Here is a 26,103-nt window from a genome sequence, read left to right as displayed (position 1 = left end):
TTGCATATCCATAGTTCCGCTGGATGTCGCAGTCTCGTCTTTGTAGTTTCGGTTGAAGAGCTCCACAGCCCAATCACTCCAAATACTTAATTACTTTGTACAATTTCTCACGTGTTCAACTTCAACGCTTTCCTCTTTTCTTCCAACTACGAACTAAGCTTATTTCTCTTTTTATGAAAGAAGATGGCTAGAGTTGAAGGAAGAATCATTTAGCGGCGGTTCTGCCCTTCATCCATCCTTCCTTGTGCTCTAGGAAAGACGACGAAATGGTGTTCAAGAACAAGTTATTCTTCTCTTCTAAGAAATCTGCTTCTTCTAGTCCCGATGGATCCAACAGCCCTCGTTCCGCTTCCCATTCCCCGATCCGATCCGACAAGAAAAAACCCAAAGCTTCACTCTCCACCTCTGATTCCCAACAGATCCCCAATCCACCCTCCCCTTTCAGTCCCAAGCAAATCCAAGTCAAACCCAAAGGACCCCAAACCCCTGCTGCCAAGCCCTCTTCTTCTACCTCCAAGAAGCCCGATGCCAAGGACGGGCCTTCTTCCGTCTCGCCCCTGCTGGCCTCTTCCTTGGGGTTGAATCGGATAAAGACCCGATCCGGTCCCTTGCCCCAGGAGAGTTTTTTCAGTTTCAGAGGGGAGAAAAGTGCCTCTGCTTCAGTGCTTGGAGCTAGTAACTTGTCCAGGCCAGGAGGTTCAACTAGCGCTCGGGGCAGTGCTAACTCTGGGAAATCGGGTTCTGGGAAGAAAGTCGGGTTGAACCAGAGGTTACTGCAAGAAAGTTTGCTTGACAACGCGAGCAATTCGGATAGTATGTCAACTGGAAGTGCTAGTGCTGGGTGGCACTCTAGAGAGCAGAGCCCTAGTCTACAAGGGAAGTCCCAGTTGCAGAATGGGGAATCATCCTCCGGAGCTGGTACTGATCTTGCTCTGTCTCATTACTGTGCCTTTTCCCCCCGGAATATTTATTCTTTTCATTGTGCCTTTGATGACACTTTGGTGGCAGTACTATTGTTTCGTTGTTATTGTTTCTTTGCTTCCTCCATTCTGGGGCTTTGGTTTTGGATTTCGTTATTTAGTGATTGGTTGCTGAATAGAATGCTCAAAACAATCTTTTGCTTCCCAATGTTCGAACATTGTCAAAATTAGGTGATAAGCACCTAACCATTGAAGACAAGAGAAGAGCTGGTCTGTTTATGCCACTTAACGGTTTTGGATTCCCCAGTCTAAGATTTGGGTTACAGCTCTGAGGTTTTTGGCTTTGGCCATCATATAGGTATAACCGAAAAGGTAGGTAGAACGTCAAGGAAGCTTAAATTCGCCACGTAAATTTGTCACAAGATTTAAGAATTTTATTCTGCACTTTAATACAGATGTTTAAAAGAAAAAAAAGGTTAGAATTGGACTCCCTCTGTCCTTTTGATAAGAGAAGAGACAACGTGTGAGACAAAGAAGTTGCGTTATTTAGGGCATTGATCTGAAATGCTGTATAAAAGACATAGAGTGGATTAGGTTATAAGAATTACTTTTATCATACCTGTGTCTTGTGAGTTCTTGGATAGTTAGCATTTCACATGTAGCTGGCAAATGAGAAAAAGGAAAAATAGAGAATCAAGTTTAGTTCTTCAAGAAATAATCTGAGATTATGCAGTTACTTGAGCTGTCAGATTCCGAAATGGAAAAAAAGTATATGCTTAAATGTTTTCTGTTAAGTTTTATTTATGCTCTTCAATATTATTCTTTAAATTTTTGCTGAATTCTGAGGGAAAGAAAGGCATCTATTAATTTGAAAATGGATTTTTATAAATGTTCACTTCAGTTTGTACTTGGTAGATATCATTAGAGGTGGCAAAATGAACTCGAAAACCTGTACTAAAATTGTAATATACCTACCAAAACCTGTCAAAACATGATTTGACAAAAAGCTAGCTAAAACCTGAGAAAACTTGTTAAGATATCTAAGTTAGCGAGTCTTACAATCATGCTACTGATGATGAAATAAATCCAAAGGTTAAGAAATCAAACTATTACTATGAGATCAAAATATGCTGCTTATTGTTAAGATCTGACTTAAAACCAATTGGAAATAAGCGGAAAAACCCAACTTTATTATGTATAAGACACCAGTGAAGAATAAGAACCATTTAACAGACTCATTACATGTAGGTGGAGACAAAGGTGCCTGTTATGTGACAAACTCGAAAGGGGTAACGGGCACTGTAACATGCTATAACAATAGAATAGAGCCTGAGTTCTGACACTCTATTAAACATCTAACTTTAAACAATTGGAAATGTGTGGAGAGCTTCAAGTTGAATATATGACACCAATGTGGGATAACATCAGTTTAACACTTGTATTACTACTAATTGTTTTTTTTGTCCATTTTGATGCATAGACTTTATTTACTCACTATTTTTTTAAAATTTCTTTTTGTAAGTAATTATAATTTCTTCAATCTAAATCTAATTAATTTATAAGATATACAACAACAACAACAACAACAAAACCCTATTCGCATATGCAATGGGGTAAGGGGGAGGTAGGGTAGTAGGCTGCCCCCAATGCCAGGTTGAGAGTAGCTTCCGTGGAAGACCTCCGGCAGTCAGAAAATTAAAAATAAAAATAAAATGCAATGCATGTATAAATAAATAAATAAATACATAGTTGAACAATCTTCATATGCAGTCTTCATATGCGCGTCTGTAATGGGAAGTAATCCCCCAAAAGTTATATACAGTGCTAAGATTAGCAGAAGTTCAACTTAATTTGATACCCAAAACTAAAATTAAAACCTTGATGACAATAAATCTGGGCTATTGTTCATCAATTAGTTCATCTAAGCTTTGAAAATTGCAGAAATTAGAGGTGAAAGAAGTAAAAGAAAGGAGACGAATGCAAAGAGAAAAAGGAGGAAGAAATTGTAGGGAAAGAAAAGAGATCGGCGTAGATCTCAGCTGGATCTAAGCCGATGAAACCAAAGACGGAGATGTCAAAATCTTATGATTAAAGAATTTCTTTAGTTAAAATGAAAACACAAACTAAAATCTAGTTAAACAAGCAGACGAAATTTGTTGAATACGTGAGCACTGAGCTGAGAGGACGGACTATTCTTTCTCTCATAAAGTCAAACTAAAAAACAATTTATAAGATATGATATTATCTTATATATCTTGTATCATCCATGCATTCTGTAGTCAATAGTGTACAGAACTATCATGTTTACAAATCATCATTTGATATGAAAGCATGTCTGGTTCTAACATGGGATTCCTATATATTTATTTTGAACTGCAAAATTTCTCTCCTATGCATTTTCTCCATTTCTCTGCCCTTTCTGTTCTGACCAGTTGAGCACTTTCTATTTAGAACACTTCTAGAGGGTTTAAAATACTGCTTTATTTGGCATGCTGGTTAATGTAGAAAAGGTTCCATTGCCTGAAGGATTGTTGGAAATTTGTTATGTTTCTCTCAAAAGTTCCTTTTGCTGGCTTGAATATTATTACCAGGGCGACACGAATCACCATGGGGCCACTCTGGAGGCTTTAAAAGTTCTGATTTTCGTGCACCTGAGGTACAACATTTTTTTTCATTGATCCTCTCCTTTCACTTACTACACGGGAACTGTTCTTTATTTGCAATTAACTTTCAACTTGTGATGGTATTATTGATTATTAGAATATTTTCTTTCGCAGACTTCATATGATTGTGAAAACGCCAAGGAGTCTGAATCCCCCCGTTTTCAAGCTATTCTTCGACTTACAAGTGGGCCTCAGAAGAGGTTTCCTGCTGATATTAAGAGCTTTTCCCATGAATTAAATTCGAAAGGAGTGCGGCCTTTCCCATTTTGGAAACCTAAACGCTTAAACAACTTGGAGGTACTTTTATCCTATTTCTTGTTTCTTAGTTTCTTGCAGTTTGTATTCCTAACTAGATTTCTGTTTTATGCAGGAAATTGTGGTTGTCATTCGGGCAAAATTTGAAAAAGCGAAAGAGGAAGTGAACTCTGATTTGGCTATTTTTGCTGCAGATCTGGTTGGAATTCTCGAAAAGAATTCTGAAAGTCATCCCGAGTGGCAGGAGTCCATTGAGGATTTGCTGATTCTGGCTCGACGCTGTGCTATGACACCACCTGGAGAGTTCTGGCTTCAGTGTGAAGGCATTGTTCAGGAGCTAGATGATAAGCGTCAAGAACATCCTCAAGGAATGCTGAAGCAGCTGTATACACGGATGCTTTTCATTCTCACAAGGTGTACAAGATTGTTGCAGTTCCACAAAGAAAGTGGGCTGGCTGAGGATGAACCTGTGATACAGCTTCGCCAATCTAGACTCCTGCATCCTGCAGACAAGAGAACTTCCTCAGGGCTCCTAAGAGAAGCTAAAAGTTTGAGTGTGTCAAAGGCTTCAAAAGCCTCCTCATCTAAGAAATCTTATAGTCAGGAGCAACATGCCTTAGATTGGAGGAAGGACCATGTTGTACTGCCAGGAAGTTTGATTGCTCCCATTGACGAAACTGAAAAGAACATGGAATCTTCTGTGAGCAGAGATAGGATAGCTTCCTGGAAGAAACTCCCGTCTCCTGCCAAAAAAAGTCCAAAGGAAGTAACTACTTCCATGGAGCAGAATAATAGAATGGTTGAAACCTGGAAAAAAACAAGAGCTTCTGATGTAGATCTGACTGCCGTTAAGCTTCAGGAGCCTACTCCTGCAAAAGAATCTCAAGAACATTCTTCTAAGCATCAGCACAAAGTTTCTTGGGGTTATTCGGTATACAAAGTATAATAACGATGATTGCCCTTGTAGACAAAGTAACCGACCTGAATCCCGAAGAGAAAATCTAATTCGATGATCCGAAGAAAATTGAGTCAAAGCGAGGCTTGAGGTTGTTTTTATCATATTTATTTTCATATTTGTATTCTTTATTTTCTTTATTTTTACTTTAAATAGTTTTTTCTTTATTTATTAATTAAAAAGAATGAATTTATTTTCAAATCAAAACCACAATTTCAACGAGGTTGTCTGAGTTGCACAACCCGCCTACTGAAATCCAAAGACTTCTCCAATTTGATATGCACGCATTGAGAAGAAACTCTACCAACCGCTAACCCAGTGGTCCCTCTTTTGTAACAAAAAAAAAGACCATTAAAAGCAAAATGTTTATTTGTCCTCCTTAAATAAGAATTGTTCAAAAATAAAAAGAAATACCCATTAACAATCAAATCTAAATTGGGAAATCAAATAAAATATTATCATAAACAAAACAAAATAATCTGAAATTAATTGTACAATCACTAATACAATAAAATTAAATACATGTGAGATTATAAAAAATAAAAATATATGTTTCTCATTTTTAATAATTTTTTTTAAAAAACTGAAAAATTAAATTTTAAACTAAAATAAATGTGAATAAATTTAAATTCGAACTAATTGTGGATCAAAATAAATATTTTAAACTTAAATCTAAAATATTAGTTGGACAAATAACATTGATGGCCTTGGGCGTGTAAAAGGCTGAGTAAATGGATTTTGCATATCCATAGTTCCGCTGGATGTCGCAGTCTCGTCTTTGTAGTTTCGGTTGAAGAGCTCCACAGCCCAATCACTCCAAATACTTAATTACTTTGTACAATTTCTCACGTGTTCAACTTCAACGCTTTCCTCTTTTCTTCCAACTACGAACTAAGCTTATTTCTCTTTTTATGAAAGAAGATGGCTAGAGTTGAAGGAAGAATCATTTAGCGGCGGTTCTGCCCTTCATCCATCCTTCCTTGTGCTCTAGGAAAGACGACGAAATGGTGTTCAAGAACAAGTTATTCTTCTCTTCTAAGAAATCTGCTTCTTCTAGTCCCGATGGATCCAACAGCCCTCGTTCCGCTTCCCATTCCCCGATCCGATCCGACAAGAAAAACCCAAAGCTTCACTCTCCACCTCTGATTCCCAACAGATCCCCAATCCACCCTCCCCTTTCAGTCCCAAGCAAATCCAAGTCAAACCCAAAGGACCCCAAACCCCTGCTGCCAAGCCCTCTTCTTCTACCTCCAAGAAGCCCGATGCCAAGGACGGGCCTTCTTCCGTCTCGCCCCTGCTGGCCTCTTCCTTGGGGTTGAATCGGATAAAGACCCGATCCGGTCCCTTGCCCCAGGAGAGTTTTTTCAGTTTCAGAGGGGAGAAAAGTGCCTCTGCTTCAGTGCTTGGAGCTAGTAACTTGTCCAGGCCAGGAGGTTCAACTAGCGCTCGGGGCAGTGCTAACTCTGGGAAATCGGGTTCTGGGAAGAAAGTCGGGTTGAACCAGAGGTTACTGCAAGAAAGTTTGCTTGACAACGCGAGCAATTCGGATAGTATGTCAACTGGAAGTGCTAGTGCTGGGTGGCACTCTAGAGAGCAGAGCCCTAGTCTACAAGGGAAGTCCCAGTTGCAGAATGGGGAATCATCCTCCGGAGCTGGTACTGATCTTGCTCTGTCTCATTACTGTGCCTTTTCCCCCCGGAATATTTATTCTTTTCATTGTGCCTTTGATGACACTTTGGTGGCAGTACTATTGTTTCGTTGTTATTGTTTCTTTGCTTCCTCCATTCTGGGGCTTTGGTTTTGGATTTCGTTATTTAGTGATTGGTTGCTGAATAGAATGCTCAAAACAATCTTTTGCTTCCCAATGTTCGAACATTGTCAAAATTAGGTGATAAGCACCTAACCATTGAAGACAAGAGAAGAGCTGGTCTGTTTATGCCACTTAACGGTTTTGGATTCCCCAGTCTAAGATTTGGGTTACAGCTCTGAGGTTTTTGGCTTTGGCCATCATATAGGTATAACCGAAAAGGTAGGTAGAACGTCAAGGAAGCTTAAATTCGCCACGTAAATTTGTCACAAGATTTAAGAATTTTATTCTGCACTTTAATACAGATGTTTAAAAGAAAAAAAAGGTTAGAATTGGACTCCCTCTGTCCTTTTGATAAGAGAAGAGACAACGTGTGAGACAAAGAAGTTGCGTTATTTAGGGCATTGATCTGAAATGCTGTATAAAAGACATAGAGTGGATTAGGTTATAAGAATTACTTTTATCATACCTGTGTCTTGTGAGTTCTTGGATAGTTAGCATTTCACATGTAGCTGGCAAATGAGAAAAAGGAAAAATAGAGAATCAAGTTTAGTTCTTCAAGAAATAATCTGAGATTATGCAGTTACTTGAGCTGTCAGATTCCGAAATGGAAAAAAAGTATATGCTTAAATGTTTTCTGTTAAGTTTTATTTATGCTCTTCAATATTATTCTTTAAATTTTTGCTGAATTCTGAGGGAAAGAAAGGCATCTATTAATTTGAAAATGGATTTTTATAAATGTTCACTTCAGTTTGTACTTGGTAGATATCATTAGAGGTGGCAAAATGAACTCGAAAACCTGTACTAAAATTGTAATATACCTACCAAAACCTGTCAAAACATGATTTGACAAAAGCTAGCTAAAACCTGAGAAAACTTGTTAAGATATCTAAGTTAGCGAGTCTTACAATCATGCTACTGATGATGAAATAAATCCAAAGGTTAAGAAATCAAACTATTACTATGAGATCAAAATATGCTGCTTATTGTTAAGATCTGACTTAAAACCAATTGGAAATAAGCGGAAAAACCCAACTTTATTATGTATAAGACACCAGTGAAGAATAAGAACCATTTAACAGACTCATTACATGTAGGTGGAGACAAAGGTGCCTGTTATGTGACAAACTCGAAAGGGGTAACGGGCACTGTAACATGCTATAACAATAGAATAGAGCCTGAGTTCTGACACTCTATTAAACATCTAACTTTAAACAATTGGAAATGTGTGGAGAGCTTCAAGTTGAATATATGACACCAATGTGGGATAACATCAGTTTAACACTTGTATTACTACTAATTGTTTTTTTTGTCCATTTTGATGCATAGACTTTATTTACTCACTATTTTTTTTAAAATTTCTTTTTGTAAGTAATTATAATTTCTTCAATCTAAATCTAATTAATTTATAAGATATACAACAACAACAACAACAACAAAACCCTATTCGCATATGCAATGGGGTAAGGGGGAGGTAGGGTAGTAGGCTGCCCCCAATGCCAGGTTGAGAGTAGCTTCCGTGGAAGACCTCCGGCAGTCAGAAAATTAAAAATAAAATAAAATGCAATGCATGTATAAATAAATAAATAATACATAGTTGAACAATCTTCATATGCAGTCTTCATATGCGCGTCTGTAATGGGAAGTAATCCCCCAAAAGTTATATACAGTGCTAAGATTAGCAGAAGTTCAACTTAATTTGATACCCAAAACTAAAATTAAAACCTTGATGACAATAAATCTGGGCTATTGTTCATCAATTAGTTCATCTAAGCTTTGAAAATTGCAGAAATTAGAGGTGAAAGAAGTAAAAGAAAGGAGACGAATGCAAAGAGAAAAAGGAGGAAGAAATTGTAGGGAAAGAAAAGAGATCGGCGTAGATCTCAGCTGGATCTAAGCCGATGAAACCAAAGACGGAGATGTCAAAATCTTATGATTAAAGAATTTCTTTAGTTAAAATGAAAACACAAACTAAAATCTAGTTAAACAAGCAGACGAAATTTGTTGAATACGTGAGCACTGAGCTGAGAGGACGGACTATTCTTTCTCTCATAAAGTCAAACTAAAAAACAATTTATAAGATATGATATTATCTTATATATCTTGTATCATCCATGCATTCTGTAGTCAATAGTGTACAGAACTATCATGTTTACAAATCATCATTTGATATGAAAGCATGTCTGGTTCTAACATGGGATTCCTATATATTTATTTTGAACTGCAAAATTTCTCTCCTATGCATTTTCTCCATTTCTCTGCCCTTTCTGTTCTGACCAGTTGAGCACTTTCTATTTAGAACACTTCTAGAGGGTTTAAAATACTGCTTTATTTGGCATGCTGGTTAATGTAGAAAAGGTTCCATTGCCTGAAGGATTGTTGGAAATTTGTTATGTTTCTCTCAAAAGTTCCTTTTGCTGGCTTGAATATTATTACCAGGGCGACACGAATCACCATGGGGCCACTCTGGAGGCTTTAAAAGTTCTGATTTTCGTGCACCTGAGGTACAACATTTTTTTCATTGATCCTCTCCTTTCACTTACTACACGGGAACTGTTCTTTATTTGCAATTAACTTTCAACTTGTGATGGTATTATTGATTATTAGAATATTTTCTTTCGCAGACTTCATATGATTGTGAAAACGCCAAGGAGTCTGAATCCCCCCGTTTTCAAGCTATTCTTCGACTTACAAGTGGGCCTCAGAAGAGGTTTCCTGCTGATATTAAGAGCTTTTCCCATGAATTAAATTCGAAAGGAGTGCGGCCTTTCCCATTTTGGAAACCTAAACGCTTAAACAACTTGGAGGTACTTTTATCCTATTTCTTGTTTCTTAGTTTCTTGCAGTTTGTATTCCTAACTAGATTTCTGTTTTATGCAGGAAATTGTGGTTGTCATTCGGGCAAAATTTGAAAAAGCGAAAGAGGAAGTGAACTCTGATTTGGCTATTTTTGCTGCAGATCTGGTTGGAATTCTCGAAAAGAATTCTGAAAGTCATCCCGAGTGGCAGGAGTCCATTGAGGATTTGCTGATTCTGGCTCGACGCTGTGCTATGACACCACCTGGAGAGTTCTGGCTTCAGTGTGAAGGCATTGTTCAGGAGCTAGATGATAAGCGTCAAGAACATCCTCAAGGAATGCTGAAGCAGCTGTATACACGGATGCTTTTCATTCTCACAAGGTGTACAAGATTGTTGCAGTTCCACAAAGAAAGTGGGCTGGCTGAGGATGAACCTGTGATACAGCTTCGCCAATCTAGACTCCTGCATCCTGCAGACAAGAGAACTTCCTCAGGGCTCCTAAGAGAAGCTAAAAGTTTGAGTGTGTCAAAGGCTTCAAAAGCCTCCTCATCTAAGAAATCTTATAGTCAGGAGCAACATGCCTTAGATTGGAGGAAGGACCATGTTGTACTGCCAGGAAGTTTGATTGCTCCCATTGACGAAACTGAAAAGAACATGGAATCTTCTGTGAGCAGAGATAGGATAGCTTCCTGGAAGAAACTCCCGTCTCCTGCCAAAAAAAGTCCAAAGGAAGTAACTACTTCCATGGAGCAGAATAATAGAATGGTTGAAACCTGGAAAAAAACAAGAGCTTCTGATGTAGATCTGACTGCCGTTAAGCTTCAGGAGCCTACTCCTGCAAAAGAATCTCAAGAACATTCTTCTAAGCATCAGCACAAAGTTTCTTGGGGTTATTGGGGAGACCAACCGACTGGTTCTGAAGAAAATTCTATAATATGTCGCATTTGTGAGGAGGAGGTTCCCACCTCAAAAGTGGAAGATCACTCAAGAATATGTGCTGTTGCTGATCGTTGTGATCAGAAGGGCTTAGGTGTTGACGATCGCCTTGTAAGAATTGCTGAAATGCTTGAGAAGATGACAGACTTATTTGCTAATAAGGATATGCAACATTCAGGGAGCCCAGATGTTGCTAAACTATCAAATTCAAGTGTGACTGAGGAATCTGATGTTCTATCTCCTAAACTAAGTGACTGGTCCAGGAGAGGCTCAGAAGACATGCTTGATTGTTTTCCAGAAGTGGATGATTCAGTTCTTATGGATGACCTTAAGGGTTTGCCATCAATGTCATGTAAAACTCGCTTTGGTCCGAAATCTGATCAAGGAATGACAACATCATCTGCAGGAAGCATGACTCCTAGATCCCCTTTATTGACACCAAAAAATAGTCAGATAGACTTGTTATTGTCGGGCAAGGGTACCTTTTCTGAGCAAGAAGATCTCCCACAGGTATCCTTTTTCCAGTTTTTATTTCAGAAAGAGTTGCTTTAGTTTCTATGTACTGTTATATTTGCAATGCACCTGTATGCTCTTTTATATTTACTTCCAATTTCATAGTTTTTTCCTTTTAATTTTTCCTCCATACCCAGCTCTCCTCTCGTTTTGTCTTCTTCATTTTGGTTGTTTTGGTTTTCCTCATATGAAATGGAATGTTATTTTACTTTTTCTCTCTGTTGTGTTGTGATTTTGAAATCTGTTTCCAGTTAATTGTTGTAAATACAAGGCTGTCATGCACCTGCAGTAGACTGCCAAATTGTTGCTTATACAGAGAATGTATAGGAGTCACTCCATCATTACATATGCATTATATATCTGCTTTGAAGAGTGGATTTTTGTGGCCCTGAGGTGTTTCTTTTTAAGATCCAATTGAAAGTATAATCTTACTTTGGCTATGCCAAGTTTTAATTCCTTCCTGATCATGCAGATGAATGAACTTGCTGATATTGCCAGATGTGTAGCAAATACACCATCCGTTGATGATCGTTCTGTGCCATATTTGCTGTCTTGTCTTGAAGACTTGAAACTTGTCATAGATCGCAGAAAATTTGATGCGCTAACAGTAGAAACATTTGGTGCACGCATTGAGAAGCTTATCAGGTAATTTTGTTGCTGCTGCTTATTTTTGAGATTTATATAGAAAAAACACAATGCATAACCTTGAGCAAAAGGTTCTAGTTGAGTTTGTTTTGCTTTTCTTATTTGGTTATGATTTTTCTATTTTAGGGAGAAGTACTTGCAATTTTGTGAGCTAGTCGAGGATGAAAAGGTTGATATAACAAGCACTGTCATTGATGAGGATGCTCCTTTAGAGGATGATGTGGTTCGTAGTTTGAGGACTAGCCCTATTCATTCATCTAAGGACCGTACCTCCATAGATGACTTTGAGATAATAAAACCAATTAGTCGTGGAGCATTTGGACGTGTTTTCTTAGCAAAAAAGAGGACAACAGGGGATCTTTTTGCAATAAAGGTTCCAAAGTTCGATTTTCTTTCCCTAAGATCTTTTTTACTAATAAATATAACATTTAGTTATTTATATTTTATTCATTTATTTTAGATTGTATTAGTTCCCTATATGTCTCTTTTATGTTAAGGGCATTTCCCTTTTGGTTCTTATTGTGATTCCCCTCTTTATTTTCTGCTGTATCATGTTTTATCTTATATACTTATCATAATTTTTTTCTGTTAGTTTGTGACCGAGAGGTCACATGGAGTTAGGTTCAGTTAAAATTATGTTTATGTGTTGTTACAGGTGCTAAAGAAGGCAGATATGATTCGCAAGAATGCAGTTGAAAGTATATTAGCAGAGCGTGACATTTTGATTTCAGTCCGCAACCCATTTGTGGTGAGCAGGTCAAACTTGCCAAGAATTTACGGTTCTTTAGAACTTGATATGTTATTCTTACTTCTATGTGCTGTATACTATCAGGTTCGCTTTTTCTATTCATTTACATGCCGTGAAAACTTGTACCTTGTGATGGAGTATTTAAATGGAGGTGATTTATATTCATTGTTAAGAAATTTGGGCTGTTTGGATGAAGAGGTTACCCGTGTATACATTGCAGAACTTGTAAGTTTTAGATTCATTTATTACAAGGAATATATACCTTTTCTTATGTTAGTTGAATTCTTCTGTTCAGTTATATAAAGATATACATATTTTTATAGGTGCTCGCCTTGGAGTATTTACATTCTTTGCACGTGGTTCATCGTGATTTGAAGCCTGATAATTTGTTGATTGCACATGATGGTCATATCAAGGTAACTGTTCATATGAGATTGTTTCCGTTGTTTTGACGAATATAAGATGTACATTGCTTGGTCATTTTTCAGTAATTCTAAAGATGAAGTGTAGGTTTTATACTATTGGCTAAGTTGGGGAAAAGACCCTATTGGCTGATTATTGAAAGTGATTGCAAGTCAGCAGTGGATTGGATTAAAGCTCCTTCGGTTCCTATTTTTCTTACAAATCTAGTTAAGGAAATTGTGTCTATTGTTTTTTTATAGGAATTGAAGGCCTCGTTAAAAACCCCTTCTTAATTAAAGGAGCTTGTAGAGAAGCTCTTTAATCAGCGGAAGGAGGAAAAGAGTGCCTAAAGATTTCATTAACCAAAAGAAATTACATAGAGTGCCTAAAGATTTCATTAACCAAAAGAAATTACATAAGATACAACCAGATAAACACTCCCAACATAACCAAAAAACCAAAAAAGAACCGAAGACAACCCTATACAACATAACTAGCTCAGCCTAAACCATCTAAGCTACTAACAAAGTATAAATTTTGGTTGAGCTATTAACCAATCTAGCAACAACAATGAAGACTTAACGCCTAAACATTTCCTGGAATACAACATAAAACAATACAACCAAATGCCTGAAACAATCAACCAATCCCCTCCTTAGCTAACTTGTCTGCCTCCATATTACAAAACCTAGGAAAAAACTCCAGCAAAGTTGGAGGGCCTGGATCTGTAGATACTATGAAAGAACCCATCATCTTGCCAGCCTCAATATCAACTGACTCATTCCAAAGAAACCAAATTCTAACACAAAAGCCATGAGCTTCCACAGTATAAGAGTACAAAAAGCTAGCTTCGAAATCACTCTATCCACCTTTCTACCACTTATTGTTCGTCTTGTCAACGGAGACCATCCGAACCTCCAACTTCATTCCATAATCAAATGTGAATCACTTGAAACTTCCAATTCTTCCACTGCTATAGTTTTCTGAAATCAAAAACCCTTGTGAGCCTTCAAGTTCAGTCCATTCTTCCTCGCGTTGCACCTTCTTCTGATTAATCTTGCTTCGGCAGAGTCTAGTCTTCCTATGGGGAACCGAATATTTCTCTTCAATTATTTGGAGAGCGCTATATTTATTGTTAATCCCCTCCTTAGCTCTCTGGTTCTGCCTGGAATTATGCGAGAAAGAAATGTCCCTCAATTGTGTTGACAAGCCAAGGCTCTGGTCCAAATCCTCACATACTATCCCCGATTTGGGTTTTCCAACCACCCGTTCAACCACAACCCCATCCTGTTGGACTTCCTCTCCCTTGGATCTTATGATAGCACAATTATTTGTAAGGCCCATATTAATCACATCCTCCACCTCCTTTGACTCTAAACGACCATCCAAGATGGGCAAATCTATTAAATTATCCTTCATCCCCTCATTAACACGTGCAGTCTTACCAAATTTCCTGTTGTTATATTCTACCTCTCACCACGTGATTCAGCATTACCTCGTGTTCCACCGTTTCCAGCACTTCCTCATGTTCCACCACTTCCTCGATTTGCGTTTGAACCTTCCCCTGACCAACAACATTATTCCTCGGACCCATAATTATTTCCTTCCCTATGTTCCTTTCCTCCTCATCCTCACCCGACAAGTTGCTAACTTTAGCTCTGTACCCCATACATAATAATTAACTGTCTTCTTCCTTAGAACACCTCTCGGAATTCTTCTCCTCCGATGAGTCCACGTTTCTTCCTACCAGTGAATCAGAATCGACTACAATCGCACCTTCTTTTTCTTCCCGCTTTCGAAACAAAGAATGCCTTCTAACTGTGGGAACTTCCACTACTCTAATTCTAAATAAATCTCTACCTGCTTCCAAGTCTACCACTTCATCAATTAATTCTTTCCTAGTAGTTGCTATCAGAATAGTCATCTCCTCGCAACCCAATTCTTGAAGTGCGTTTTCTCCCAACGCTAAGCATTCTCCCCATTGTTGTGCAATCCTCTTTCTGAAGCTTTGTAAGATTCTGACCAAGGTTGAACTTCCTGGAAAACTTCATTTAAAAGCGACCAGTTCTGCTCCTTCAAGGTTCTGTATAACTCTTCCTCAGCTATTTGCAATAAGAAATCTCTCCCTCCCAGGAACTTGGTCTTAATATCTCCTAGACCACCAGCTTGTAATTTGTCATCCACCTGACTCGAAGAGCATGTCGTCGTCATCGTTCCTACGAGGCACTTCTGGAGCTTTCGAACAACTTCCTCATCTACATCCCCCTGAATTAACCTAGTCCTCCTTCTTGCAAGTTCCTCCGGACTTTCTCCACTAACGCTTGTTCCTTGTTCTACCCTGGTTGTAGCACTGGAAGTTGAAGGATATTTCAGTTTCCAGATTTGATTCTTGGCTCCATACCGAGCTTCTTTGACTGATAACCGATATCCAAATAACCAGAATCCATTTAATCTTTGGACTGCTCTAACTGAGTCACCTCTATTGGAAAATCTAACAAAGCCAAAGCGCTTTCCTGTTCTATCATTTTTCCTTGCTATATAAGAACTAATCACATCACCATGCCTCCCGAATAGATGTCTCAACCCACTCCAATGATATGTAGGCGGTATGTTTTGCACAAACAAAGTTACTATCTCACCTTCCTTCCTTGAGCTTTGAGCCATCCGTCCTAACTTTTGTCCCTCAAAAGAGCAATCCGGGAATGCTCTCAATAAATTAGCAGCAGAAAACAGTAATCTGAAATAACACCAGTTGAGCCCAAACAGACAGATTTAGAGCAATGGTCGGATAATTTGTAGCACCCCCGGTAATGTCAAAGAACCTAGTAACGTAGGAACAACCTGGTCGACGCAGAACGACGGCTGAACAACAGTAGACGGTGGAACAATAACAGTTTCTGGAAATTACGAAACAGTAAAAATCAAAATCCCGAAGAACAGCAACGGTTCTCAACTCAAGGATAGGTGGGTTTTGGTCGCCAAATGACGCAGAGCTTGGTGGTGTGGCTGTGTCGAAACGGACGGCGGTTGGCGGCGAAAATCGGCAGTGAAGAAAGTATAGATCTACACCGATTGGAAGACTTCATCGCAAATCTAAGCCCAGATTTGGAATCTCCATAAGCAGACGAGCTTCCCTGAGAAAAATGGCGTCGAAAGGAGATCGGAGTGCGGTTGCGGACGGCGGTCGGGGGCGGCGGACAGTGGTCGGCGAACGGTGATGGTGGACGAAGAACGGTGGAAAGTGGATAGTTGACGACTGATGGCAGTGGTCAAGGTTGTGGATGGGTTGAGCGTTCAGTCATACCCACGTGACTTTTTTTAAAAACTGGAATCTAGAGAGAAGAGGGACATTCTAATGTCTATTGTTTCAGATAAAGAGAATATTCTGAGGTTGATACCTAGGTGTTGTAATTGCGAGGCTGATAAGCTAGCAAAGAAGGGGATTGGGTGATTGTAACCTTTGTATTTGGTTGTTTTGTGTGTTTTAGAGAACAGTTGTAATAGGAGTTTGTTTAAGTCTTATGTGATCGGTTTATCAATAATATATTGAGGTACTCTTTTCCTCCTTCCGCTGGGCGGTTCTTGCCTTAGGGTAAAGGACTACTATGAGGGAGGTTTTTAATGAGGCCTCCTATTTCTATAAAAAAAAAATTGCAGGTTGGATGTGATTTAATTGAGGGTCAGGGGACGACCTATGTTTATTCTGCCAGCTGTTAGTTTCTTAAGCAAAATGAAGATACTTTAAAAAAATGTGATGTTGAGATTATTTATTCTGTACCTAATTTATTTATATATACTAAAGAAAAACAAAACTTGTTCAGAATAAATCGTGTTTATTTCTGCTGAATATGGCTGACTTAAATAGAGTTTACAATGTAACAACTTTACATAAAAAGATGCATAAAATTAGCAACATAATAAAAATGATTCTATCTAATTAAAAATGATCCTATCTAATAACTAATAGAATAAAAAACTGATTCTATCTAATTAAAAATGATCCTATCTAATAACTAATAGAATAAAAACTGATTCTATCTAATTAAAACTGATCCTATCTAATATTTAATTTAGATATTCTCGACACCCCCCCTCAAGCTGGAGAATAGATATCGATCATTCCCAGCTTGGACAGAAATCCTTCGAACATCGTAGTAAACAGTCCCTTGGTGAGAACATCGGCGAGCTGCTCTGATGATGGAACAAACGGTATGCAGATATCGCCATTTTCCAGCCTCTCCTTGATGAAATGTCGATCTATTTCGACATGTTTGGTCCTGTCATGCTGTACAGGATTCTGAGCAATACTGATTGCCGATTTGTTGTCGCAATACAACTTCATCGGTTTATCTCTTTCAACCTTCAGCTCCTCTAAGATCCTCCTAAGCCATAACAACTCACATACTCCTTGCGCCATGGCTCTGAACTCGGCCTCCGCACTGCTTCTAGAGACAACTGGTTGCTTCTTGCTCCTCCAAGTAACTAAGTTGCCCCAGACAAAGGAGCAATAACCGGTAGTAGATCTTCTGTCTGTAGAACTTCCGCCCCAATCAGCATCAGTGAAGATCTCCACTCTTCGACTTCCATTCTTCGAAAACATGATTCCTTTACCAGGACTCCCTTTCAAGTAATGAAGAATCCGATAAACAGCTTTGGAGTGTTTTTCTGAGGGACAATGCATAAACTGACTAACCAAGCTCACAGCAAATGCAATATCTGGTCTCGTATGAGCCAAATAAATCAATTTCCCTACCAGTTTCTGATACCGATTCTTGTTCACAGGCTCAGCACCATCTTCTTTTTCGAGTTTTTGATTCGGATCAATAGGAGTCGCCACTGGTTTACATCCGAGTAATCCGGTCTCTTTCAAGATATCGAGGACATATTTCCTTTGCGAGATAATTATACCTTTTGAGGATCTAGCCACCTCCATTCCAAGGAAATACTTGAGTTGTCCTAGATCCTTGACTTCAAACTGGTTGGATAAGAAGTTCTTCAACGACTCCAACTCTACTGTGTCATCTCCTGTCATAACAATGTCATCTACATACACAATTAAAATAGCAATTTTACCATTATTGTGTTTGTAGAACATAGTATGATCAGACTGGGCCTGAGTGTAACCATGTTGTTTCACAGCTCTCGTGAATCTCTCGAACCAGGCTCTCGGAGATTGTTTCAATCCATAAATGGATTTCTTTAGCTTGCAGACCCTGCCATCCTTCTTCAATTCATCAAAGCCTGGAGGAACTTCCATAAACACCTCTTCCTCTAGCTCACCGTTTAGGAACGCATTCTTCACATCAAACTGTCTGAGAGTCCAATCCAGATTGGCGGCTAGTGAGAGTAGGACACGTACGGTGTTTAGTTTGGCCACAGGTGCGAAGGTCTCCTCGTAGTCAAGGCCGTATGTCTGAGTGAAGCCTCGTGCTACGAGTCTTGCCTTGTATCTCTCGACCGAGCCATCTGCATGGTATTTGATGGTTAACACCCACTTGCTGCCTACATATTGTTTCCCCTCAGGTAAAGGAGTTAGATCCCACGTGTCATTCTTCTTCAGGGCCTTTAACTCCTCAAAAACTGCCTCTCTCCATCTCGGAACTTCTAGAGCTTCATGTATCGACTTAGGTAGTACATCATCCATAATCCTGGTGGAAAAAGCTTTGAAATCTGGAGAGAGTTTATTATAAGATAAGAAATTGGATATTGGATGTTTTGTGGTACATGATCTAACACCTTTGCGCAAGGCTATGGGTTCAAAGAATTCTGTAGAAGGCTCTAAATTTGGAGAAGAAATAGGAGAAAGAGAAGTCGTACCTTGGACCATAGTCGAGTCCGATGGTTGACATACCTTGGGGACCGGTGGAACATTATTTGGTCGAGTCATCCGTCTAGAATAAACACGAAGTTCAGTAGGTGGTTCCAAGTTGGTTTCTACCTGAGTCTCACGAGGTTGTGAATTTATAGGTTGTGAAATCCTAGGATTAGTTACGGAAATATGAATTGGTTCCACTGAGCTATTTACAACCAATTTTGGCAAGGATGTTTGTTCCCAAAAACTCATTTCAGAGTCATTCTCCCCCGGAAGGGAGTTTTTGTCAAAAAAAGGTTGTTTTTCAAAAAAAGTGACATCCATACTCACATAATACTTCCCAGATTTAGGATCAAAGCATTTATACCATTTTTGTGTTGGTGAAAAACCTAGAAATATGCATTTATGTGCTCGGGGATCGAGTTTTCCTCTATTTTGGCCGTGTATATGAACAAAAGCAATGCAACCAAAAATTTTAGGTGTTAAATCAGTGAAAGATCTATTTTCAGGAAACATATTCTTTAGAGCTTGCAAAGGAGTAATATAATTAAGAACTCTTGTAGGCATTCGATTTATCAAATAAGACGCTGTTAAGAGTGCTTCATTCCAAAAACGATTAGAAACATTCATAGCAAACAGTAAAGCCCTAGTCACCTCTAATAAATGCCTATTTTTTCTTTCAGCAACTCCATTTTGTTGGGGAGTATCAATGCAAGAACTGTGATGAATAATTCCTTTTTGTTTCAAAAAATCACCTAAGATTGCATTAAAACATTCTCGACCATTATCGGTTCTAAGAACTTGAATATTTGCTTGAAACTGAGTATTGATCAGTGAGTGAAAATTTTTGAAAGCACTTGCTGCCTCGGATTTTTGTTTTAGTAAATAAATCCACGTGACTCTAGTGTGATCATCAATGAATGTGATGAACCATCTAGATCCTGAGGCTGTTTTTACTCGTGAAGGGCCCCAAATATCACTATGCACAAGAGAAAAAGGTTTTGATGACATATACTTTAAAGATGGATAAACAGATCTATGATGTTTTGCCAATTCACAAGCTTCACACTGAAAAGAAAAACCGTCCCTTTTTTTGAAAAGATTTGGAAACAAATATTTCAAATAATTAAAACTAGGATGGCCTAACCTATAATGCCACAACATTATTTCATTCTCACAAGACAAGGTAGTAAAGCATCTCGGTTTCTGAACTTGTTTATTTGAAGGATTGTCCGTGACCAAGTGATAAAGTCCATCAACCTCCTTAGCATTGCCAATCATCTTCCCCGAACAAGGGTCCTGAAATTCAAATCCAGCAAATGTTATTGTAGCAATGCATTTGCAATCATGAATAATACGATTAACAGAGATGAGATTGCAAGAGAGCTTTGGGACATGTAGGACATTTAGTAATGTGAGAGATGGAGAAATAATGATAGAGTCTTTTCCAGCTATAGAGGTTAGGGAGCCATCAGCAATTTTTACCTTCAGATTACCAAATAAAGGAAAATAAGATGAGAATATGGAGGAATTACCGGTCATGTGATCTGTTGCCCCTGAATCTATGATCCAAGGGTTTGATTTAGAACCGGCTATGAAAGCTGTAGGATATGTACCTTTCTGGGCTAATGATGAAGAGGCAATATAAGATGATGGGTTAGGAGTGTTGGATATGGAATGAGAACTCATTAGTTGATACAATTGCTCTAGCTGTTCTTTGCTGAAGGCAGACAGTTCTGAGGCAGGTTTCGGCTCTTCAGAAGCATCTTCAGATGAGGCATGGAATCCCTTTGCATTACGAGAATTTCGATTGGCTGAAAAATTCTCGGCTGGCTTCTCGTGTAGCTTCCAACACTTGGCTTTAGTGTGTAGTGTGTCCCGGCTTGTTGCAGTGCTCACAGATTGGCCGATCTCTGTCGTTCCGACGATCGTTGCGACGTGGTGGCTGACCCGAGAACAAGGCAGAAGACTCGGTGGGATTTGGTGAGTGGCCTCCAAGCATGACTGTCCGCCGGCTCTCCTCTCGTCTGACTTCGGAGAAGACTTCTCTTGTGCTTTGTAGTGGTTCACGACCAAGGATGCGCCCTCTGACTTCATCCAATTCCTTGTTAAGGCCGACAAGGAATTCGAAGACGCGTTCTTTTTCCACCATCTTCTGGAATAGAGCCCTGTCCTTAGCACAACTCTATTCATAGTCGCTGAACATGTCAACCTCTTGCCACAAGGTCTTGAGTTCAGTGTAGTATTGAGTGACAGTTTTTTCTCCTTGTTTTAGCCTCCATAATCGAGTTTTTAGTTCAAACCATTGTCCTGCGTTCCCGAGATCAGAATAGGTCTCGTTCACAGCATTCCAAATGTCATGAGCAGTAGGTAGGAAGAGATAAGTTCTCCCTACACTCGGATCCATGGAATTTATGAGCCAAGACATAATCATCGAGTTTTCTGCCTCCCATCTTTCAGATTCTTCTTCTTCGGCAGGTTTCGTAGTGATACCTGAGAGATAGCCGAATTTTCCACGGCCACGAATAAACAGTTTCACAGATTGTGACCACTGTAAGAAATTATTTCCATTCAACTTGTGAGAAGTGATGGATATGTTTTGGAAGGATTCAGTGTTTAGGGTGATTGAAGGTGAGCGAGTAGAACTCATAGAGTCGATACCAGAGGTATCATCGTAGAATTTGGCCATTTTGGCTCTGACACCATAAAGAAAAACAAAACTTGTTCAGAATAAATCGTGTTTATTTCTGCTGAATATGGCTGACTTAAATAGAGTTTACAATGTAACAACTTTACATAAAAAGATGCATAAAATTAGCAACATAATAAAAATGATTCTATCTAATTAAAAATGATCCTATCTAATAACTAATAGAATAAAAAACTGATTCTATCTAATTAAAAATGATCCTATCTAATAACTAATAGAATAAAAACTGATTCTATCTAATATTTAATTTAGATATTCTCGACATATACCATTTAAAACTTACAATAATTTTTTTTCCTTTGAGCAGTTGACAGATTTTGGGCTATCAAAAGTTGGTCTCATCAACAGTACTGATGATTTGTCTGGTCCAGCAGTTAGCGGAACATCTCTACTTGATGATGAGCAGCCTCAGTTATGTGCATCTGAGCATCAGCATGAGAGGCGGAAGAAACGTTCTGCTGTTGGTACACCTGACTATTTGGCGCCTGAGATTCTTTTGGGAACAGGACATGGTTCGTATAACCTTTTTTTAGTTTAAGGTTCTCTAATTATCTTTTCGTTACCTGTGTGCCTTAAAGATCAAATTTGATTCGTTTGGTTAACCTGAAAATTTCTATATACCAGATGCTTAAGCAATGTAGATTCAAATTATTTAGTTGACTAATTGATTTTATTACTGATATCCTGGTTATAATTAGCTCGAAATCCATGGTAGCTGAATAAGTTCAACATATTTGTTTGTATTTGGTTAGTATTTGCATTTCTTCTCTGGTTGAACATGTTCTAAAGTAGCAAGCTCATAACACCATCCAATTTTTCTCAGGTGCAACCGCAGATTGGTGGTCCGTAGGTGTCATTTTATTTGAAATGATTGTTGGCATTCCACCTTTCAATGCAGAGCATCCACTGGTAATATCTTGATTCTATGAGTTCTAGTTCTTGCCAGTACCACTCCCTTTGACTTGTGATGCAATTTTATTTCCCTTCTTCCTTCTCAAATTCAATCATTTCTTTGACTGGCATTCAATGACAACTTTCAATGATGTTTTTACCTTCATAATTTCGTTTTGGTAATGCATGAATTGGATGACATAAGCCATCGTTCAGTTGTTTTTGTGGCAGTGTTATAAACTGCTGACAGTTTAAGGAGTACAATGGTTCTTTTCTAAAATATTGGACAATCAAGGTGTATCTTCTGTTTAATTGAGTGAAAACTGCATGGCTATCCTGTTAGATTTTCCCACTTCCTGTTAATTTTGGGACTCTGGACTCGAGACGTGTGGGAAACCTGATACTTCTTAAAAAGAAAAGATAATCATTTGGTTGAAAAAGCAGGGATACTTGGATACTCTAATGATGATTCCATTTGATGGGTTTCTTTTAAGTTTTTGAAGATTGTTACTGTTGGAGTGCTTCTAAATTATTAGTGTGCACGTGTGGAAACTTTTGTGTGGCAACTTGCTCATCATAGAGTGGCGGTTAAGGAGGAACTGCTGAAGAGAGGAGTAACTGGGATTGAAGACACCATATGTCCATTGTGCAGGAAGTGTAATGAGTCAGTCTCACATCTGTTTCTGCACTGTGATGTGGTGTGGGATCTGTGGTCTAAATTCTTAAAGTTCTGGAATGTTTCCTTTGTAGTTCCTGAGAATTTGATGGATTTTTTAATTTAGTGGGATGTTCTAGTACCGAGCTCCAATATATGGAGATTCATTCCAAGGGCTGTACTGTGGTCGATTTGGAAATGTAGGAATGAGGTGATTTTTCAGAAAGGGAAGGTGGATACTGCTCTGTTGTTCTTTATTGCACGATTTAGAACTGTTTCTTGGTTTGGAGCTACTTTTAAGGATGTTCTTATTCCTTTTGACTCATTGGTGGGGGATTTAAAATGAGCAGATTTGACAGGCAGTCGGAAAATGAGGTCTTCTCCTTCATCTAGGTGGATTCCCCCTCCGGAGGAGTTCTTAAAAGTTAATGTAGATGGTGCGATGGTCAAGGGATGGAATAAGGGAGGAATAGGGGGATTGATTAGGGATGGCAGAGGTATGTTGCTCGGGTCGTTTTCAGAGAAGGTTGGGGGAGATCCTCCTTTACTTGCAAAGTTGTTGGTGATTAAAAGAGGGTTGATTCTTATTGAGGAAGTAGATTATATTCCAAGTCTGAGAGTTATATTGGAATCGGATTCTACTAATGCGTTGAAGTGGATTAAAAATCCGAACCTAAGTACTCCTATGTTTCAGTCCTTGGTGAGGGATATAGCTACTAGGGTGGAACGAAAGGGCATTATCATCAGGCATGTTACGAGAGCTGCAAATTGGGAAGCGGATGAGTTAGCTAAAGCTGGTATAGGTTGAGTGTTTAGGTTTTCTGTAGTGGTTAAAGGTGATGATGAGCTTTGGTTGTTCTTCTTAAGGGAAACTTGGGTCATGTGTTATGTAATCAGTGTCATGTCTTAAGGTTATGTTGTAAGCAGTTAGAGGTTTAGGTGTGGAGGTGTTTTATTGTTCACATTAATGAAAGTTAGAGGCACTCTTTTCCTCCTTCCTATGTCCTTCATGTTACGATTGTAACATGTAGGATATGAAGGGGTTTTTTAATGAGGCCTAATATTCTATCAAAAAAATTATTAGTGTGCCATTGACTTTGAAATTGCATTTTAAATTAGTTCTCATTCTTACATTCATTCTCTTTCATATTTTTGTTCTAGATAATATTTGATAATATTCTCAACCGTAAAATACCTTGGCCACGGGCACCAGAAGAAATAAGCCTGGAAGCAAAAGATCTAATTGATGGGTAAGAATTTCGTTGATGTCATTGGCATTTCATGAGAATTGGATTCATGTTGAAATCAATTACAGTTGTAATGCAAGAAAGCACGTGCCCAAGTGTTCTGTATTTGCTTTATTGCTTTACTCAAGAGAGGTTTCAGTCCTATAGATTGAAAAAATAAATCCATGTACTTTGTTGATTTTCTGTGTAATCTAAATATTTCCTCGTCAAAAAAGTGAAAGAAACATTCTAGAACATCAAGGTATGTAGATCTTACAGTGTTTTCACATCTTCATATGTAAAGTATCCTGTGTATTCTTATCAAAAAAAAAGTATCCTGTGTATATAGCACCATTAATGCTCGTTTTATATTAAAAAGTAAAATATAAAAGAAAAAAAAGTTGAGTGTTATTGGTTGGTGGCAAAATGATATCGATATCCTTAGCTTTAGTATTTTCTCAATAAGATATACTCTGCATTGAGATGTTTAACCAAGGTTTCTTCAAAATCACTATTTTCAAATTTAAGTATCCCAAGAAGTAATGCTCTTTTTTTTGTATTTTTCTTGGTTTAAGTGCCTCTATGGAATTAAATTTTATTAATGTATTCCATTTTCAGACTGTTGACTGAAGATCCTCATCAGAGGCTTGGATCCAGAGGAGCTTCCGAGGTGATATTTGTTCTTAATACGAGTACAACCTTTGGTTGTTTTGTTTTCCTTTTCTTTATACTTCTGGGTGCACGATTTTCTTAATTGCTTCTCTTAGATGTTTGATTCATGACCGATGAAATTTTTAACCAGGTGAAGCAGCATGTATTTTTCAAAGATATCAATTGGGACACACTTGCAAGGCAGAAGGTGAGAATGTGTTTTCCATAAATTATAAAATTCTGAGCCATATTATTGTTTCCATGTGTCTTCCATTTTCTCACCTTGCTTCCCACATTCTACAGGCTGCCTTTGTTCCCAGTTCAGAGAGTGCTCTTGATACTAGTTACTTTACAAGTCGTTACTCATGGAATACTTCAAATGAGCATGCATATCCTGGTAGTGAATTTGATGATTCGAGTGATGTTGACAGCTTAAGTGGTAGTAGTAGTTGCCTGAGCAACCGCCAAGAGGAAGTGGTATTTTAGCCCAGAAATGTTCAACTTCTTAAGTGATGATTAAGATTATCAATGATTTTTGTTCTTGACTTTCTGTTGATCTGTTGGCCACAAATGAAGCAGGGAGATGAATTTGGAGGTCTTGCTGAATTTGAGTCCGGTTCATCTGTCAATTATTCTTTCAGTAATTTCTCATTTAAGGTATTCTTTTACCTTGTAATTGTATCGGGTATTTCTTTCAGTTTGAATATAAGTGCATCAGTTTGCATTTTATAAAATAATTTACCCCCTCCTTTTTGGTTTTTTATTATACCAATCTTGCCTTCATCCAAGTTGTTTGTATACATAAGTATAAGAATACTTGGTTTGCGGAACTCTTTAAATTTTGTATGCAACAACTAACAACATATCCTTTTCTGCAACATGGCATTGTAGTCATGGTGTTGATTTGAAATAGCTCGGTGATCTGTGTCAATGACCAGTTGGGACATATCGCTTGATGGTTATAGTAATTTGTTTTCTTGATCCTGACTGTGTTTATCCATGTGGTTTGGTAGAATCTGTCCCAGCTGGCATCAATTAACTATGATCTGCTTTCTAAAGGGTGGAAGGACGATCATCCAGCGAATTCTAATGCATAGGAAGATCCTCATTTTTCGGGAGAGCTTGGGATGTTTGTTTTAGACATTGATGTGTTGGTTGTATACCCTGTACATGTATGTTATTTCAATCTTGTTTTATTTCATTTGCTTTTACTGTGGGTTGTGCAAATATTATTAAGTAAATTGATGAGGTGTTTGTTCACCAATGCAGAGATAGAAGAAAACTTGGGATTGAAACTGCTGCTTGGGGAAGTAAAAGGCTCCATCTACACGGGGGATTTGAAATTATTAGTTGAGCAGCTGCTTTTGACTTCTGAGAACCTTTAATGTAAAACCCTACTTTAAAAGCTGCAGTTTGAGTTATGGGGCTCCCTTTATTTTTATTGTTATCTCTAGCCTTTCACTCTTAAACATCAGCAATGAAATCACATCCCATTTTATTTTGGAGAGTTTAAAC

At 38.3% G+C, this 26,103-nt stretch overlaps 1 protein-coding gene across 1 annotated transcript; it reads left to right on the top strand.

Moving 5' to 3' along the window:
* The first annotated feature begins 124 nt into the window (after window positions 1–124).
* On the top strand, window positions 125–26,103 carry LOC120205146 (probable serine/threonine protein kinase IREH1). Its single transcript, XM_039205064.1, has 22 exons — window positions 125–918; window positions 3,512–3,576; window positions 3,698–3,880; window positions 3,954–4,769; window positions 5,851–6,448; window positions 9,040–9,104; window positions 9,225–9,407; window positions 9,481–10,845; window positions 11,321–11,493; window positions 11,620–11,866; window positions 12,149–12,241; window positions 12,326–12,466; window positions 12,565–12,657; window positions 21,473–21,677; window positions 21,989–22,074; window positions 23,873–23,961; window positions 24,556–24,607; window positions 24,740–24,796; window positions 24,892–25,065; window positions 25,168–25,245; window positions 25,602–25,760; window positions 25,858–26,103. The coding sequence occupies exons 1-21, from the start codon at window positions 267–269 to the stop codon at window positions 25,683–25,685; spliced, it is 5,499 nt and encodes a 1,832-aa protein (XP_039060995.1). The 5' UTR covers window positions 125–266; the 3' UTR covers window positions 25,686–25,760; window positions 25,858–26,103.

This window comes from Hibiscus syriacus, unplaced genomic scaffold (assembly GCF_006381635.1).
Source record: "Hibiscus syriacus cultivar Baekdansim isolate YM2019G1 unplaced genomic scaffold, ASM638163v2 tig00012307_pilon, whole genome shotgun sequence".
In the NCBI taxonomy this organism is placed as follows: Eukaryota; Viridiplantae; Streptophyta; class Magnoliopsida; order Malvales; family Malvaceae; genus Hibiscus; species Hibiscus syriacus.
Note: the sequence above shows the minus strand (reverse complement) of the source record. Positions and strands in the feature narration are given on the sequence as shown.